This window comes from Chiloscyllium plagiosum, unplaced genomic scaffold (assembly GCF_037043375.1).
Source record: "Chiloscyllium plagiosum isolate Xiang-an unplaced genomic scaffold, Cpla_swu_hap1 HiC_scaffold_7, whole genome shotgun sequence".
Taxonomy (NCBI): domain Eukaryota; kingdom Metazoa; phylum Chordata; class Chondrichthyes; order Orectolobiformes; family Hemiscylliidae; genus Chiloscyllium; species Chiloscyllium plagiosum.
In genome coordinates this window covers 45,201,868-45,222,424 of record NW_028270145.1, presented here as the reverse complement: position 1 = coordinate 45,222,424, position 20,557 = coordinate 45,201,868, and the positions used below count along the sequence as shown (strand labels likewise).

At 39.2% G+C, this 20,557-nt stretch overlaps 1 protein-coding gene across 1 annotated transcript in view; it reads left to right on the top strand.

Annotated features, from left to right (window-relative positions):
- ppp1r1c (protein phosphatase 1, regulatory (inhibitor) subunit 1C) overlaps positions 1-5,361 on the top strand; it is a 127,651-nt gene extending 122,290 nt beyond the window's left edge. Inside the window, exon 7 of the mRNA XM_043693463.2 lies at positions 4,824-5,361. Within this exon, the coding sequence (XP_043549398.1) occupies positions 4,824-4,924 (101 nt within the window). The 3' untranslated portion in view covers positions 4,925-5,361. The remainder of the gene's footprint in view (positions 1-4,823) is intronic.
- Positions 5,362-20,557: the final 15,196 nt, after the last annotated feature.

Below are 20,557 nucleotides of genomic sequence, written 5' to 3'. Positions count from 1 at the left end.
TATGTGGAAGGTCTCTGATGCTTTTGCAGAAAGAGAGAAGACATTACATTTTTTCTTTTAGAAGAGAAGTAGTTGGAATGAGTAGATTGCTTTAGTGGGATATTGGGCTACCCCAAAGTGTAGAGTGCCATTAACATGTGCTGTGCAGACATTGAGTATAAATTCACACATGTACCACAAGTGCAAAAGGTTCCACATCCTCAATTTAGAGTTTGATGAGATATCCTTGGACCACCTTGGACATGCCTGTCATGATTATGCTACAATCTGCTTAGGGGTCAGTAACTTCATTGGTTAAAGTCAATGAAATTTGAGATCCTAGTTTCTTATAAAAGAATAATATCACAAAAATACACAAATTTGAGCAAACAAATGGAAGTTTCATATACACATTTAGTTAACAATCCACTAATCTTATATTCTATCATGCAGAAACAACTTGAGGTAAAAATGCATTGACAAACGAACTATTAACACCCTACGGAGCACATCAAATAGTGGATGCAATCAAGGCAGATCTCACGGGTTTCTCAGCTCCTTAATGATACTCATTAAACTTTGCTTCCTTTGTGAAGGAACAATGAATCTGCAGTTTAAAAGATCTAGTCTCTGAAATTCCTTAAAAGTTGCTCTGACTTGGACTGCTTCAAAGACCGCTCACCTTTCAGTGGTTCTTTCCCTGAGACTGCACTCCCCTGGATTTTCAAGTTTGCATTCCACCATCCACTCATGGCACAATTTCAATTCGTTCACAGTCAGACTGCTCTTTTCACAAAGCTGGCATTGGCCCTGGGTCTCTCTGAACCAAACTCTCTCAGCTACTAAAGCACTCATGGACTTCCTTGAGCTTCAATCCTCAACTGTATCAAATGGCAACTGTACAAAGCTATTTGTTTTACTTTCTCTGAGCCCCAATCTTTTCACCTTTGCCAGGCAAATGGTGCATGTAGGCTTCCAACATTCTCTTTTGCATTGGACTATTAATGTAATGCTAACAGCAGCATTTTTGGTTGGATACCATGTGACTGGGTCAAGTGTACTCTAGAACTTTGTGGGAAGCTAGGGAAGTGATTGCTGGGTACCGAGCTGAGATATTTGTACCATTGATAGCCACAGAGGAGGTGCCGAAAGACTGGAGCTTGGCTAATTTGGTGTCATTATTTAAGGAAAGTGCTAAGGAAAAACCAAGAAACTATAGACTGAGCCTGACATCAGTCGTGGGCAGGAGAAAATGAGGACTGCAAATGCTGGAGATCTGTAACCAGTAGTGTGCCACCAGGATCAGTGCTAGGTCCACTGCTTTTTGTCATTTATATAAACGATTTGGATGTGAATATAGGAGATATAGTTAGTAAGATTGCAGATGACCCCAAAATTAGAGGTGCAGTGGGCAGCAAAGAGTACAAAGGGATCTTGATCAGATGGGCCAATGGGCCAAGGAGTGGCTGATGGAATTTAATTTGGATAATTTTATGATACTACATTTTGGAAAGGCAAATCAGGGCAGACTTATACACTTAATGAAAAGGTTCTGAGGAGTGTTGCTTAACAAAGATACCTTGGAGTGCATGTTCATAGTTCCTTGAAAGTAGAGTCTTAGGTGGATAGGATAATGAAGAAGGCATTTGGCATGCTTGGTTTTATTGATCAGAGCATTGAGTATAGGAGTTGAGAGGTCATGTTGTGGCTGTACAGGATATTGATTAGGATACTTTTATTGTATGCAATTTTGGTCTCCCTCCTATCGGAAGGATGTTGTAAAACTTGAAAGGGTTCAGAAAAGATTTACGAGGATGTTGCCAGGGTTGGGGAGGTTTGAGCTATAGGGAGAGGCTGAATAGGATGGGGCTGTTTTGCCTGGAGTGTCAGAGGCTGAGGGGTGACCATATAGAGGTTTAGAAAATCATGAGGGGCTTGGATAGGATAAACAGACAAGGTATTTTCCCTGGGTTGGGGGAGTCCAGAACTAGAGAGCCTAGGTTTATGGTGAGAAGGAAAAATTAAAAAGGGATCTAAAGGGCAACATTTTCACGCAGCGGGTGGTGCGTATATGGAATGAGCTGCCAGAGGAAGTGGTAGAGGCTGGTACAATTACAACATTTAAAAGGCATCTGGATTGGTATATAAATAGAAAGGATTTAGGGGGATATGGGCCAAGTGCTGGCAAATCATCGAGGGCCAAAGGGCCTGTACTGCGCTGTAATGTTCTAAATCCAACTTGATTAGGTTAGGATATCTGATTGGTATGGATGAGTTGGATTGAAGGATCTGTTTCTGTGCTGTACATCTCCATAACTCTATGACTCTAGTGGACAGTGAAGACAGTTACCCGAGAGTACAATAGGGCCTTGATCAGCTGGGTCAATGGGCCAAGGAATGGCAGATGGAGTTTAATTTAGATAACGTGAGGTGCTGCATTTTGGTATGGCAAATCAGGAAAGGACTTATACACTGCATGGTAATGTCCTGGGGAATGTTGCTGAGTAAAGGGGCCTTGGAGTGCAGGTTCATAATTCCTTGAAAGCAGAGTCACAGATAGATAGGGTAGTGAAGAAGGTGTTTCGTATAGACAATAGGTGCAGGAGTAGGCCATTCTGCCCTTCGAGCCTGCACCACCATTCAATATGATCATGGCTGATCATCCTTAATCAGTATCCTGTTCCTGCCTTATCTCCATAACCCTTGATTCCACAATCCTTGAGAGCTCTATCCAACTCTTTCTTAAATGAATCCAGAGACTGGGCCTCCACTGCCCTCTGGGGCAGAGCATTCCACAAAGCCATGACTCTCTGGGTGAAGAAGTTTCTCCTCATCTCTGTCCTAAATGGTCTACCCCATATTTTTAAGCTGTGTCCCCTGGTTCGGCACTCACCCATCAGTGGAAACATGTTTCCTGCCTCCAGATTCTCCGCTCCTTTAATAATCTTATATGTCTCAATCAGATCCCCTCTCAGTCTTCTAAACTCCAAGGTATACAAGCCCAGTCGCTCCAGTCTTTCAGTGTAAGGTAATCCCGCCATTCCAGGAATTGACCTCGTGAACCTACGCAGCACTCCCTCAATAGCCAGAATGTCTTTCCTCAGATTTGGAGACCAGAACTGCACATAGTACTCCAGGTGTGGTCTCACCAGGCCCTGTACAGTTGCAGAAGAACCTCTTTGCTTCTATACTCAATCACTCTTGTTATGAAGGCCAGCATGCTATTAGCCTTCTTCACTACCTGCTGTACCTGCATGCTTACCTTCATTGACTGGTGTACAAGAACACCAAGATCTCTCTGTACTGCCCCTTTACCTAAATTGATTCCATTTAGGTAGTAATCTGCCTTCCTGTTCTTGCCACCAAAGTGGATAACCATACGTCTATCCACATTAAACTGCATCTGACCACTCACCTAACTTGTCCAGGTTACCCTGTAATTTCCTAACATCCTCATCACATTACACCCTGCCACCCAGCTTAGTATCATCAGCAAATTTGCTAATGTATGCATGTGTTAATTGGCCAGTGTATTGAGTATAAGAGTTGTAAGGTCAAGTTGCATCTGTACAGGACATTGGTGAGGCCACTTTTGGAATATTATTTTCAGTTTTGGTCTCCTTGCTAGAGGAAGGATGTTGTGAAACCTGAAATGGTTCAGAAAAGATTTACAAAGATGTTGGCAGGGTTGGAGGATTTGATCTATATGGAGAGGCTGGGGCTATTTTGTCTGGAGCGTCAGAGACTAAGGAGTGACCTTATCAAGGTTTATAAAATCATGAGGGGCGTGGATATGGTAAATGGTCAAAGTCTTTTCCACACAGTAGGGGAGCCCAAATCTAGAGGGCATAGGTTTAATGTGAGAGGGGAAAGGTTTAAAAAGGATCTTTTTGTGCTGAGGCTATTGCGAATGTGGAATTGAGCTGCCAGAGGAGGTGGTGGCTGGTACAATTGCAACATTTAACAAGCATCTGGATGGGTATATGAATAGGAAGGGTTTGGAGGGATCTGGGCAAAATGCTGTCAAAAGGGACTAGATTAAGTTAGACTATCTAGCTGGCATGGACTGAAGGGTCCGTTTCTGTGCTGTACATCTGTATGACTCTATGACAGACTCTTCAACAGCTGTTCATTGATCCTTGAATTTATTTGAGTGATGTATTAAAATCTACGGCAAGCCCAATCCTTGTTCCTAAGTAAAACGTGAATCAAACATAATCAGCATTGAAACCCCTTGTGCTTAAATGTAACAATGTCAACAGACCTCCAGTTCATATTGCATGAATATATAAATAAATTAGATTTTATCACAGAGGTCAATTTTTTTTTAATGTTACCTTGATTAAAAAGCAAGTAGTCCACACCCAAACATCTGCTATTGGTATTCATGGGGTGACATATATGCTGACGGTGACAAAAAAAACCTGCTCATCCTTATTTTCTCATTGTGAGGAATGAAGTTGTAGTTGAACAAAGAAACACAAAACTTCGAAATACATTTTGAGCAGCATGACCACACTATGCTTGTCTTACCTCAGTCAAATATTTGGAACTTTGATATTTTCAACATTGTTAACAGACTTGATGACATTTTAAGGAATGCATACACACTTCACTGGAAGATTTGCAAGTGAGATTAGGATCCAGTTAATGTAATTGTTTTGTTGTACCTTCACTTCGCCCTCTTAATGGAACTTTGCACGGAAAAGTAATCATTGTTAACTTGATATGAAGCCCTATAAAAGCTTGACTGTGTCTGTTAGAAAGGATGAACGAAGATTGTTGTGCATTAAGAGTTAGATGTATCTGGCTGTCTGTAAGTAATAATATTTTCATATTTCCAGGGGTGAAACATCTAAGGACTCATAATGAGACGCCATTCCTTGAGGAGGAGGAGGCAGCGACTGAAAGAGAAGAGGACTGGTCACAAAAGACTAACTTGTGAGCAGCTGAAAGGGAGGTATAATGTATCTGAACTGAGAAATCTTTCAATATGCGATCATCCTGCTTCAAATATAATGGATGTTTCCAGGCCTTCAGTGCATTACCTGAAAAGTGCTGAACGCTTGCAAATCTAATAGTAGGAATCCATGTTAGACTTTGGTCCAGGACGTAATTCTTTCATGTCTCACAGAATCTGAGGAATACATGTGATATGATGTATAGAACCAAAGACCAAATCTCTGTCTCACAAGTAAATTCACTTTGTAGTCATCTTGCCAATAGAAATAATATTGATATTATTGGTATTGTAAAATGATTAATGTTTACTATTCTACTATGTGATGTGTGATGTGAATCTCTAACCTAGTGTAAATAATGCTTAATTGAAAAGTTATAAATAAAGACATCAAAATAAAATGTCTTGAGTGTATGTTTTTTAAGATATCTAGAAATGTAAACTTGCATCCTTATAGAGATAAAATAAGAACCAGATTTTGTCATTTGTGCTCCATAAATCAGATTTGCCCACACACTTTTAGGTCTTAGAATGTTTTGCCCAAAGTTGTTAAAACCATGAGCTGATAATAATAGAATGAGGGAAATGAGAACCTTGTTAAATAATGGCAAGATAATGTACTTTCTTAAACAGTAAGATTTAAGAATGGAGAAATAAATGGAGGAAGTCAGATGATGAATTGTGGTCAGTAAATTCAATGTCAAAGGAGGTAAGGAAAGAGAAATAAAGAAAAGATAAATTAAGTCTTTAAAAACATCTGTTTAAAGTCTCTTAAAACAAATCAAAACAAGTAGTGGTAAGAGTTCTTTTAGAAAATAAGGGGCAATTATTTATTTTCTGGACAAGAGAGTTCAATTGGCAATCATTGACAATTATCCCAATATCTAAAGGATGCTTTTATATTATTCTCAAGACTTAGTTTTCTTCAGGGAGTGAGTTTATCGGATAATTAATATGCAATTGCAGCACACATGAAAATTACAGAGAGGTTCAGCACAAGATGCTGTGTTTGTGGAGCTAGCATTAAAAGATCGCAAGTCTCCTGACAACCCATGGCGATTGGCATTTCGTGGGTTTTTTCTTCGACCCTGCAACTGCTATTTAATTTACGCATTAATAAGAATGTGGTCCATTGTTTCAAGTGAAGCATGGAATTTAGGCCATTTATCAGAAATGAACACAGACAAACTGATACAAATCAGATTGCTTAAACTTAGAATTGTTAGGTTCTGTGCAGGGGTTCCTTAGCAGTTATTACCAATGATCTTGCTGTGAAAAGACGTACATATGTGAATTATAACAAATTTTTCATATTGAGTTTTGATTTGATTGGATTTGATTTATTTGTAGTCACATGTACCTAAGTACAGTGAAAAAAATTATTTTGTGAGCAGTACAGGCAGACCATAGCAAACAAGTACATATGGATTGTAGAACAGTTATAAGAAATGTTAGAATAAGATCTATTGTAGGAAGTTCACAAAGAGTCGCCTGATGTTGGCCCCATCTTGAATCAGTTTATTTGACAATAATGTGCAGCTGCAGCATTCATGAGTTGGACCGCAATTAAGAAAGTTATAAGTGATGCAGCTTAATATTTTCCCTTATATTAACTCTTAAATAATTTGGCATTTAAGTAAGAATACTTTTTCTTATGTTTTTATGCATGTATCTCCTGCATTTAGGGATATTTGTAAATATTCATACACAATAATAACTATCTGTCTGACATGACAAAAGACAGAACGAGCTCATTATCAATAAACAGTAGTCACCGCAAGAAAGGATTTATGTTACTATACAGTAAAACAAATAATTTAGTAGTAAATCAAAAATGGAACTCCCAAAATTTCCTTTGAGTTTGAGGAGTTAATTCACAAAACATTTGATTAAATAAAATTAAACAAGAAAACTATTCAATCGCTATAGAACTTCACATACAATTAGAATACATTGACAGTCAATTTTCACATAACAATAGTAACAATAACATAAATAGCCAATACTTGGTACTAACTGTAGCAGAATCCAAGCATTTTAGAGGAAACTGATAGGATTTTTATTTTTAAATGTAACATTGGCGGGAAGAATGTCAGAGCTGCTTGTTGAATAGTTCCATGGGTCTTTTATCATCCACTTCAAAAAAGGCTACAAGCCTAGTTAATCATTTCATCTGAAGGCCACATCTCTAACAATTGGTATTCTCATTTCTGCAAAGTATGTCTTTAAAGCTGGATTTTCAAAAGCTCTCAGGTGAGTTTAAATTTAATACCTTGTAGCTCAGAGGCAAGTGTTTTAGTACTTGAGACAGGCTGATGGGATAATGAAATTCTGAGTGAATGAGAGATCAAGGTTACTGTTGCTTATTTAATGAATGAAAAGAATGTTGTCAGATGTTATTGGGAGAAAGAGAAAAAGATCCGCCCTCGCTTCCCTTGTGAGATTACAGAATCCATTATGACCTTGATAGAGACCAATAACTTTTAAAATTGGATTTGAATTAATTTGTTAACTAAAAGAATTATGCCCCAAAGTTTCATATTTCAAACAAAGCCTTTTTATTATGCAAGAGTTGAGTAATGCAAGTTCCACTAATTTAGCACTTTATTCTGTGAACAACAATACTTTAAACCTAAAGCTTCAAAAACACACACTTTATTCTAGTTTTTATCTTCGCACATGAGGTCCCCTATTCTTTACAGGATCTTAAGTGCTTTCTTTTCTTCCCCCGCCACCAAATCAAAGTGAACTATTGTTCTCAGGAATTCTTTTCAACTCTCCTCAGTGTTCCCACTCTTCTCTGAGATATGAGCTTTCTTGGGGTCCTTTGATTATCATCTGGCTAGCTAAACCCTACAACTCTCTTTCAACATGTCTTGATTGGGAAGACTCCAGCTCAAGCATGGCCCATTCTGCATTCTTGATTAGTGATCATAGAATCCCTACAGTGTGGAAGCAGGCCTTTTGGCCCAACAAGTTCAAACTGACCCTCCGAAGAGCAACCCACCCAGACCCATCCCCTTACTCTATACTTACCCCTGACTAATGCACCTAACCTACACATCCCTAAATACTATGGACAATTTAACATGGCTAATTCCCCTAACCTGCACATCTTTGGATAGTGGGAGGAAACCAGAACACCCAGAGGAAACCCACGCATACATGGGGAGAATGTGCAAATTCCACACAGACAGTTGCCCGAGACTGGAATCAAACCCTGGTCCCTGACGTTGTGAGGCAGCAGTGCTAACCACTGAACCCACATGCCTCCCTAACTAGTGACTCTAACTCAGAAGTATTTTGGTTTCTGATAGCTCTCCGCTACTGATTACAGCTGCTGTAGATATCATAACAATTATCGCTCTCTCTCTCAACCTTCCTCAAAGTTGCTCCCAGCTTGACCAGAACTAAATGTTTCCCTGCAGTCTATCCACATGGTAATGTGGCATGTCTGAAATGTCCCAGATAGGGATTTTAACTAATTATCTCGATTTCCCAAACTGCCCTTTGTTCTGGGAAAGTATGTTAACAACATAAGCTTCTTATTAAGATAGCTGTGGCTGGCCTGTCTCCACTAGCACCCAAAATGTTGACTTCTCCACCTCCTGATGCTGCCTGGCCCACTGTTCTCTTCCAGCCTCTTACTTAGTCTACCTTATCTTACTAGAAATCTTTGACATGTAGCCCATTGCTTAGTTTTCAATACTCTCCACTGCAATCTTCTTAAAAAAGGTAAAAGCCACCTTTTGATTCACCTTAGGCCTGTATAATTAGTTCTGAAAACAGATGTTTTCATTAATCTCAGATTTAAAAGTATAAATCCCCAAGCTAAATGTTTTACCCCCACAGCATAGGATTCTCAAAACTATACAATTGTAGTTTATCATTCTGCATCTGGGTCTAAGGATAGTGCTCCAGACACTGACTGACTCCCTCAATCAATTTTCTTACTGCCAGTTTGATATTGGTGTGGGATAAGTGAGTTTGAGTAAGTGCATCAAGAAATGGGCCTAACCATATTTATTCCATTTAATGATCCTTGTTCCAACAGTTTAACAAATACATTTCCCATCAGGGAGTGCAGCGTCCTTTTAAGTGCTGATTTCTCCCTTTAGTAGGTTTGGGTGTTCATCTGATATTAAATTGGGAAAATAGGCGACTTCCTAGATCTAAGTGAGAGTAGATAGACAAGAGTTCTGAAATGGGACCCAATGTCACCAGATGCTTTTAATGGTTTTTCAATCGCTGCCTGCCAAATGTTTGATTCCAGTTTCAATTTTCCCCTATCTTTTCCAAAGGCAAGGTCTTTAGTATGTTTGTCAATGTTTATGGTGCTAGTTTGATTAAAAGTAGAGGATCCAGAAATACACAGCACCTGTAAAGTGAAAAAAATGTAACATTTCTGATAGAAAGTCTTCAGTGGAACAGAAATCATAGTGTATCCTTTCATTTTCATACACTAAAACACTTGCTATGTGCATTGTATCTTTTGTGTTATTACTTTCAGATTTCCAATGTTTGTTCCCTTCTTAATGTCAAGTCTACATTGCATGACTGTCTGGACTCTGAATTCCATACAGGAGCAGCAATGTGCTACAAAAGTAAATGACCATGCATTCTGGATCATCAGCCTGTCTAGGATGAGGGAGTGTCAATCAGGATCAATTTTGAAAACGTAATGATTATGTTTCTGTACCAGTCTTACAGCCACTGTTTTGATAGGTTATAAAAGGTACAATTCAAGCAAAAACACACACTAACTGACAAAAAAATAGTGTGCGTCAAATTATTCTAATAATTTTGGAAATAAATTTCAAGACTAATGAAGCAAATCTTGAAAATCACACATGGGAATATATGATGTGTGTATATTTTTTTCACGGGTCAGAATAATTGAATTAATTAATGTTTGATTTAACAATTAAGCACCATAATTACAGATATATTATGTCTTTAAAAATATCACTTTTTGTTGGAATTCCATCTTCTTGCAGCTTTCTGTTGATCCTTCCATCTGTAACTTGGAGGTAAATTTCAACTTTGCTGCCTGACAGAACATATAGCATTCCCAAATGTGGGATCCAGAATGTGTTTGGAGAACAATTACCAGCAGTTTTAAATTGAGAATTGAATGTGTTTCAGGAAACTCTCATGCTGATGCAAGGATCTACGTGGCTCAAATTATTGACTTAGGAACAACAGCACACCCTGAGATGCTGCTGTAATTTATGAAGGAAAACAGCAAGTTCAGGTATCGATATTTAAAATGAATGATTTGCCAACTGTAAAATTTATTTTATTATGTCCTTTCCTCTGCTGTAACATACTTTGAAACTTTGCACTGGATGCATGCTTGACAAAATCTATTGTAAAAATGTGGACAATTGTGCTATGCTGTGTGTTTTCTTGGGAAACAATGACTGCATTTTGTATAAGGGTATGTTTAACAGTGTAGAACGACTGGCAATGTTTCCATTGCCAATGTTTTGTTTTTCCTCCTCAATGAAAGACATTAGAGAGGTTGTCGGTGCGAACTCAGCTGTTTCTTACAGAATGTCCAGCCTTAATGGATACTGAAACTTCTCGAATCTGCCAAGTATTAGAAAGCATACTGACCAATGTGATGTGGAAATGAATGTATTATATCCTTATACTCTGCAGGCATTGCAGTTACCACCCAGAGCCATTGACTAAGGAGGTGATAACATTCAAGAGCACAAAGAAGCAAATTAATTCACCTTTGAATTTGAATTGGACACACACTGGAGCATCAGTTAGTTGATACAGTGAAAAAAAACTGATACACAAAATGAGGTTACATTAACTTGGATAGTTGGTTTGTGATGCAGAGTGATACCAACAGAATGGATTCAATTTGTGCATTGGCTGAGCTTATCACGAAGATCCGTCCTTCTCAACATCTCTCCTTGCCTGAGGCACAGTGACCCTCAGGTTAAACCACCACCAGTTGTCAGTCTCTCATGATTTGATTTGATTTGATTTATTATTGTCACATGTACCTAGGTACCATTAAAAGTTTTGTTTTGCATGCAGTATAGGCAGATCATACATACAAAGTACAATAGGTAATAGAGTTGTGTGTAATATACAATATTTTGGCTGCAAAATGCTTTCTATTATGCATCCATAAAAATTAGTAACAGTCTTTATGGACATGCCAAATTTCCTTAGCCTTCTGAGGAAGTAGAGACATTGTTGTGCTTTCTTGACTGTAGCATCAGTGTGGGACCAGGACAGTTTGTTGGTGATCATCACACCTAGGAACTTGATGCTAATCAGAGGCTTGTCCTCTGGGACTATCATGACTTTACTTTAGTACCCAGAATAAATTATAGTTTACAATTTCTCTGTTTTGCAACTCTACTGTGATCTAGTCACTAATTTTACTCCATATTTCTTGTCATTCTATTTCTTCTGTTGTGTTTAATGCCTTTGGAATATGTGGAGCTGAACATCAGTTTTTTAATCTCCAATTCTCTCTTCTCACAAGTCAAACCATTCTAGACAACAAACATATGTAAATCGAGTCTTTGTTTAGTGTTCAGCATGTCCATTTTCTCTGAGTACACAAATAGCCTTTAACAAATGATGATTTTCAAGATGGCACTGAGATCTACAAACATGAGACTATAGTTCTGCATAATCAAAATGATGAGGAGGTCAGTCAATATTGTGGTCATGTATCAGTAAATGAAACATATTGTCATAATCATTGTCCTCAAAATATCCTCTTCCTTCGTCATCTTGCTCACAAACATATCATGTTCCACTTTGCATTGTCATCTGATTGTTGTACTGATTTATTTACTCACTCTTCCTTCAGGTACAGGTCTTCTTTATTCCATGATCCACTCATGCTGTTTTGTGTAGCTTTACTGTCACTTTCTACGTACTGATCCTGAAGGTCCGTGTCTTTCACTATAAAGAGCTTGGCAGGACTGGATGGAAATAAAGTTTTCATAATGGAAAACAATACATTTCCTACCTGATGGTTTGGAATACCTGGTTCCAGGATGTGGCTGTATGAATGCTCCTCCTGTACCATTCCCATTAAAAAAAAAATCTTCTAGTCTTTTAATGGTGTTAGGTAATGGTAGTTACCCAGCACCATTTTTTGATATGATGTTTCTTCCAGTCTTATAGTTCACTAGAGTTTCAGTTGGATCACATTTCTGTGAGGTTGACTACTTCATATCTTTACAACTCACCTCTATATATTGTGTTGAGGTTTGATTATATATGTTTAACAAATGAAGATCCTGTTTGTGGTTCTGGGGTTTTTAAATCTTATAATTCTACAGTTTGTTGGAGGTCATGTCCTTCACAACTCTATGGTTATCAAACAACATGAGCTCTTGTGAGTATGGGACTGGTTTCTTTTTTTCACAAGGCCATTCAGTCTTTAGCATTATGTTGTCTGTCTCTGATTTTGTTTCTTACTCCTCCCATGTATTAAAATTTATAGCATCTTGTGAAGTCACTGTATTTACATGTTCTTCAATGTCCAAGTTATCTTATTATCATTAAAGCAATAATTATATGGCTAAGCATGCAACTACTCAGTTGTACAAACCTGGGTTACCTGTGTCAATGGAGCAGATATATCACAGTCTGTCCTTGTCTCTGCTGGAGTATTTGCATTCAGTTTCCAACAATAACTGTAACACATAAGCAATTGGTCATTCCCCTCTTTCAGTGTACTGTAGTAGCACAGCTCGAATTGCAATTCCTTTCACATCTGTTCTGACAACTATTTCTGCATGTGGGTGGAAATGGATGATGACTGGTGAAGACATATCTTTACCTTTAACATGTCAAACATTGCATTTGTTGTAATCCATTCCTATTGTTCATCATCGTGCAATAGCTTCTGAAGAAGCTGTATGTAATTAAGACTAAATTCATGATAAAAGTTGACAATGTCAAATCCTGCATGTTAGAAGGAAAGCAAATCTTAGCAGGACTTATACACTTATTGGTAAGGTCCTCGGAAGTGTTGCTGAACAAAGAGACCTTGGATTGCAGGCTCATAGCTCCTTGAAAGTGGAATCGCAGGTAGATAAGATAGTGAAGAAGGCGATTGGTATGCTTTTCTTTATTGGTCAGAATACTGAATACAGGAGTTGGGAGATCATGTTGCAGCTGTACAGGACATTGGTTAGGCCACTGTTGGAATATTGCGTGCAATTCTGGTCTCCTTCCTATCGGAAAGATGTTGTGAAACTCGAAAGGGTTCAGAAAAGATTTACAAGGATGTTGCCAGGGTTGGAGAATTTGAGCTAGAGGGAGAGGCTGAACAGGCTGGGGCTGTTTTCCCTGGAGCATCGGAGGCTGAGGGGTGATCTTATAGAGGTTTATAAAATCATGAGGGGCATGGATAGGATAAATAGACAAAGTCTTTTCCCTGGGGGAGGGGAAGTCCAGAACTAGAGGGCATAGATTTAGGGTGAGAGGGGAGAGACATAAAAAAGACCTAAGGGGCAACTTTTTCATGCAGAGGGCGGTACCTGTATGGAATGAGCTGCCAGAGGAAGTGGTGGAGGCTAGTGCAATTGCAACATTTAAAAGGCATCTCGATGGATATATGAATAGGAAGGGGTTGGAGGGATATGGGCCAGGTACTGGCAGGTGGGAGTAGATTGGGTTGGGATATCTGGTTGGCATGGACGAGTTAGACCGAAGGGTCTGTTTCCGAACTGTACATCTCTGTGACTCTAAGTCACAAGTGTATGAATAACTTGATGCTGTTGTGTATAGCTTTACTGTCACTTTATGTTCCAGAAAGTCAATCTCAGAAGCTACAAATTTGCACTTGTCCATATTGAGCATCAGATTGTATTGTGCAAATTGAGTGAACACCACCAAAATGCTGATCATGTTCTGCTTTGTCCCTTCCAAAGACAGATACATTGTTAAATAAATTATGCTAGGTGCTGAACTTAGTGCATGTAGCAGTCTGTGGTACTGAAAAAATACCATTTTGAATGAGAAAAATTGTAATGTATCAGTTTTGCTTCAATGAGATAGCATAATACATATCGAGTTTGTGAAGATCGTGACAGTTCATAGGAATAATATCTTTGTTGACCATCCTTAGATTGTATATTGATCCAAAGTGCACAGTGCACAAGTGGTGAAATTATTAGGCTGTATTATAACGGTGATGATTGCAAAAAACAACTGTCTCAAATTTGCAAATGTGGTGGACTTGACATGTCATTGCAAGGAGCATGACAATGCCCCTTAGTCTCCCCAACAGTAATGAATAAGGAAGAATACTGTTGGGTCGAGGCAAAAGTGGGTACTGCAGATGCTGGAAAGCAGAGTCTAGATTAGAGTGGTGCTGGAAAAGCACAGCAGGTCAGGCAGCATCCAAAGAGCAGGAAAATCGACGTTTCGGGCAAAAGCCCTTCATTCCTACTGTTGGGTATAGTTGTGTGCTTTGTTAGATTTTCGAGTTTCTACTTATTGAAATGGTTTTATACATGTAATACCTTTGGCTACATGGAATGTGAACCTGTCTGGTGTGACATTTATTTTTAGTGCACTGGAACTGTTGCTATTTACAATACTGGAACAATCGTCTCATTATTAGATTAGATTAGATTAGATTACTTACAGTGTGGAAACAGGCCCTTCGGCCCAACAAGTCCACACCGACCCGCCGAAGCGTAACCCACCCATACCCCTACATTTACCCCTTTACCTAACACTACGGGCAATTTAGCATGGCCAATTCACCTGACTTGCACATCTTTGGAGTGTGGGAGGAAACCGGAGCACCCGGAGGAAACCCACGCAGACACGGGGAGAATGTGCAAACTCCACACAGTCAGTCGCCTGAGTCGGGAATTGAACCCGGGTCTCTGGCGCTGCGAGGCAGCAGTGCTAACCACTGTGCCACCGTGCCGCCCACTAACCTAGACTACACGGTGGCTCAATGATTAGCGCTTCTGCCTCACAGTGCCCGGGACCAGGGTTCAACTCAAGCTTCGGACGACTGTCTGTGTGGAGTTTGCACATTCTCCCCATGTCTATGTGAGTTTCCTCTGTGTGTTCTGGCTTCTTCCCACAGATGTGCAGGTTAGGTGAATTGGCTATGCTGAATTGCCTATAGTGTTCAGGGATGTGTAGGTTAGATGCATTAGTCAGGGGAAATGTACAGTCTTAGGGTAAGGGAATGGATGTGGGTGGGTTACTCTTTGGAGGGCCAGTGTGGACTTATTGGGCCAAATGGCCTGTTTCCACACTGTAGGGATTCTACGATGAAGAATGTTTTTCACAGGAGTGAGAGAAATTTGAGAAAAATAGGTGTGAGAGTTTGTCACTCAACTTCAATACATTTGTACTGACATGGATGGGAAATTATACTGAATACCCACAATCTCATCAGAGTATGCCTTAAAACAGCCTAGTGCTTTACCATCCATGATGATACACAGACTGTTCCTCATTCACAGGAAAAGACTCCCCTTGTGTTGCATCAATGAAGTCCTCTCCTTCAATGACCTTCAATTCCTGTTCTGGCAGGAATTACACTTTTTCATTCAAGCTAGATATAGAGTTGGGAACTAATGAGTCCCACCACAATTTGGACAAATTTTTGACAATATTGGACTGTATTGAGATACATGTTGATGAGACTGCTGAGATCTCGACCATTACTCTTGTAAGTAAGGTATTACGGTAACTCTATGTGATATCAAAAATGCCTAGAGGCATGGATACCACAAGGGCTATGTGCCCTGATAACATTCCTGTAATAGTGCTGAATAATTATCTCCAGAATTTGCCACATCCCTAGCCAAGCTATTATCACTGGCAACTATCCAACAATGTCTGTACACAAAAGACAAGACAGTTCTAACCCGACCAATTATTGCCCCATCAGTCTACTCTCAATCATCAGTGAAAGTGGTGGAAAGTGACACTATCAAACAGTACCTGTTCAGTAATAGAGCGGGAGAACGTCGCAGGCATAAGAGCTTCTTGAGGAATTCCCGATGAAGGGCTTATGCCCGAAATGTCAATTCTCCTGCTCCTTGGATGCTGCCTGACCTGCTGTGCTTTTCCAGCACTACACTCTCGACCCTGATCTCCAGCACCTACAGTCCTCACTTTCTCTTAGTTGATTTCAACCTTACTGCAAAGCCCCTTCCAAGGAGGCCTACCTTGAAGAAATTCTCCTCCTCTCTCTACAAAGATCTCTGAGTCCCTTTCTCACTGTATCCCCCAAATCCTCGATTTCTGATGAAGGGCTTATCTCCGAAACATTGATTCTCCTGCTCCTTGGATGCTGCCTGACCTGCTGTGCTTTTCCAGCACTACACTCTCGACTCTGATCTCCAGCATCTGCAGTCCTCACTTTCTCCTGCTCAGTAATACCTTGTTCACTCACATTCAGTTTGGGTTCTCCCAGGGCCACTCAGCTCCTGAACACATTACAACCTTGGTTCAAGTATGGACAAAAGAGCTAAATGCCAGAGGTAATGAAACGGTGACTGCCCTTGATAACAGAGGCATATTTGATCAAGTGTGACATCAAGGAGCCCTAGTTTTTGGGCTATTTATCTCAGGATTGATATACTGGCATTGAAAACTGAAATGAGAAGGTTTCCCAGGCTGATCCTGGGTGTGAAGGGACTGTCTTATGAGGAGAGGTAGAGGAGGTTGGACCATGGTGAAACTATTGTAGTATGAAAAATAATCAATCTGAAATATTCCTAATATATAGCCCAAATTGATGATGAACTTTGATCATACTAAATCATAATAAACGTTTGTAACTGCAGTGCGAAGTAAATCTGAAAATATGCAATTAACTCTGTCATTAAGCTGTAACATAGGAACATACAAAATAGAGGTAGACTATTTGGCATGCTCAAGTCTACTCTGCTATTTAATAAGACTATAACTGATTTAATAAGACTATAATTGATACCATTGTCCCTAACAAGAATCTATCTAACTTTGTCATATGGCAATATGTTCAAATTCTGAGACAGAGTTCCAATTTTGAGAGAAAAGATTTCTCTTTATCTCTGTCCTGAAAGGGTGATTCCTAATTTTAAAACTGCATTTTACTATTTACTAACCCACAAGAGGCAATATCCTTTCCATGTCCATTTCCCCAAGACCATTTTGGATTGTATACACTTCCATAAAGTTATCTATCACTCTAAATGTTTATTATAACTCAACTCCAGTGGAGAAAGCCTAACTCTCCAACCAACTCTCACAAGACTCATTCCAGGTATCAATCCAGTAAACCTATTCTGAAATTGCTCCACTGAATTTACATACTCCTTGGAACAAGGGGACCAAAACTGCACATGGTAAATGAGTCATGGTGTCACAAATGCCCTGTATAACTGAAATATGAAATCCTTACTTTTGTTTTCAATTCCTCTCATAATGGTGAACAGTGGCATCCTTGATTATGTGCTCTACCTCCCAAAATTTTATGACTGACACACCAGAACAATTAACTCCTTCTGAACCTTGGAATTCTCCATTTAAATAATATCCTTTTACCATTCTTCCTTTCAAAGTGACCAACTTCACATTTTCCTAAATTATACTTCATTTGCCAGAACTTTTCCCATTCACTTCACCTTTTATATCTGTCTGCAAATTCCTTATGTTGTCTGCATGATTGTTTTTTGTACCTTTATTTGTGCTGTCTGTAAATTTAGGTGCCCTCATTATAGTCATAGATATAAATTGTAAAAAGTGGTAGCCCCAGCACAGACTTCTGTGGACTTCATTCATCACACCCTGGAAATCAGACAAAGACACAATTATGTGTGTTTTCTATTCATGACAATCACGTTAATGTACTATCACCTACACTATGAAATTTTGTTTTCTGCCATAAACTTTCATGTGATATCTTATTAAATACCTTCTGAAATTCAAGTGTAACACATCAACAAGCTCCCCTTCAGCTACAGCACATCTTACTCTTTCAAAAACCAAAAATAATATTGCCATGAGTAAATTACAGAATAGATTTGAAAGCTTACTGAAACAGATCCATAAATTGTAACAATAACTAAATCTGTTGCCAAATATCAGCAAGACATTGATCAAAAATTACATCAAACTGAAATTTATTTATGTTAAATGATTCACAAAACACAAAGTAAATTGATAACAAAGGAAAAATAGTGAGTTTTCTACTAACAGTTGTTATTAGCAGCATGAATTTCTGGGATTTAATTGGTTCCCTCTATTCTTTCTTTAGCATTGAATCATGAGTACATTCTTCCTATCAATCAAGGCTACAAATAATTAATGTGTGCCTGATGTTGAAATAAATTTACAGGAATAAAAGGGTTAAAACAATCCATAAATGATATGTAGACAATATTTTTGCATCATGATTATGGGGTCACGTCAAAGCAGGACAATCTAGTCTATCCACTTTACAAGGGAACAGAATCAATCTACCTTTATTTTATTAACCTACTGAGTTCAACCATTTTACAGTCAATATATTCTTCCATTTTGTTATTTATCTATTCGTCATTATTTACCTTACATTCTCATAACTGAGGAGTCCCCATATATATTTATTCACCAATGTTACTGTCTACTCACTCACTCATTTTATCAACTATGTTGCTAGGCATTCATGCACTTTCCTTACTGTTCATTCATTGACCACAGCATAATTCGCTTCCTCCATGTGTCGTATCAGTGACTCATTATTCATCCAATATCTAAACCATCCAATAGTTCTAACCCAGGCAACACTGTCAACATCCACTCAGCCACTTCATTATTCATTCCATTAAGAATTTATTACCTACTGAACTACTCACTGAGTTATCACATGCAATCTTTGCACACCTGTCCACCCCATAATATTATTTCCAAACAGCCATCTAATTGTGTACTTTACTAACTTTAACTAACACAATAGTTATTCAGTGACAATTCCCCAACCAAAAATATTGATTCTTTCATCTAACTGCAGTAAAAATGGACTGGAAAACATACTTTATAAACCACTTTACTGAGTTCAGAAGGATCAAAAGATGAATGAGATTTTTTAGGAAGTTGAGACAATGCTGAAAAACGAAGCTCTTAGAAATATTAGAGTTTCTTCATTTATTGGTTGGGGTGATGTGAATACATAAGTATCTACGAGATTGAATTACTGGGCTTTATCTTGATAGGAAAATCAAAACAGGATGTCTGTCAGTTTTATTTATTGCTTAGCAATGTAAGAAGACATTGGGAGGCCAGAGTGAGTGACCCCCATTGCAGGGACATTACCACAGCAAATCAAATCTACAGAATAGGATCGAATTTTCACAGCCCCCGAACTGTACAGATTAGAAAGGCAGACATATGCCTTCCCAGCTCAAGAAACTGGTTCATATTATCTCACTGAACTTAGAGGACTGCATACTTACTGGGGGTGTGAATAGAGCACAAGGATATTGGGTTGCCAATGAGTGTATGATTAGGGGCCAGGTGGGAGGGGTGCCAAGGCGTAAAGCAGCCAGGTGACAAGGGATATTTACGGCGAGTCGAAGTAAGAATGTGTCTGGAACTGTGTGGCTATGTTAGGTCCAATGGTAGGATGGGGGTGGGCTGAGTCCCAGGAAGCGGGTGAGAGTGGGTTTGGGTCCCAGGAAGAGGTTCTGGTCTGACAGTGGGAGGTAGGCCAGAGTACTTCACAGTCTAGGAGGTAGGAAGGGTCTGGGGGACTTGTAGTTGGGGTGTGTGAGGCAAGTTGCAGCTTCAATTTTATAGTTACTTAGGAGTTAGAGTCCTTATTTAATGCTCTAACTTCTCCTGAGTCACAATTTACCGAACTTCAGTGCAAACCTCTAAATTATCTGATTTAAATAGATACTTTTGAAGGTTTCAGGTGCAGGGCACAGTTCAACTGAATCTTAAATTTCATCAGTATCTGCTGTGGTGTAGATGCCAGGGTGTCCCCATGCACATGCAATTTAGAAATGATTAAAAGGACCATGGTGTGCATAGTTCTGGATGTGGGCTTGTCCGCTGATACTAGGTAACATGTTCAGTGAGCCTCTTGATGAAACACTGCTGATGATTCCTGCTTTCTATTTATATGTTTGGGTTGGTGATGTCATTTCCTGTGGTGATGTCATTTCTTATGGTGATGTCATTTTCTGTTCTTTTTCTCAGGCTGCAATAAATCGGGTCCAAATCAACGTGTCTGTTGATAGAGTTCCATTCTTCTAGGAATTCTCATGTGTGTCTCTGTTTGGCTTATCCTAGGATGAATGTGCTGTCCCAGTCGAAGCGATGTCCTTGCTGAGTGCATCTGTGGTAAGTGCACCCGATTCCAGCTCCTCGAAAACCGCGTTAGGGAACTGGAGCTGGAGCTGCATGAATTTCGGATCATTCAGGAGGTAGAGGGGATTATTGAGAGGAGTTACAGGGAGGTAGTCACTCCTCAGGTGCAAGAAAGAGGCAATGGGTTACAGTCAGGAAACAGAAAGAGAACCAGCAGGCAGTGCAGGGAACCCATGAAGTCGTTTTCCGCAATAACAAGTATACTGTTTTGGATACTATTTGGGGTGGGAAACAACTTAACAGGGGTAAGCA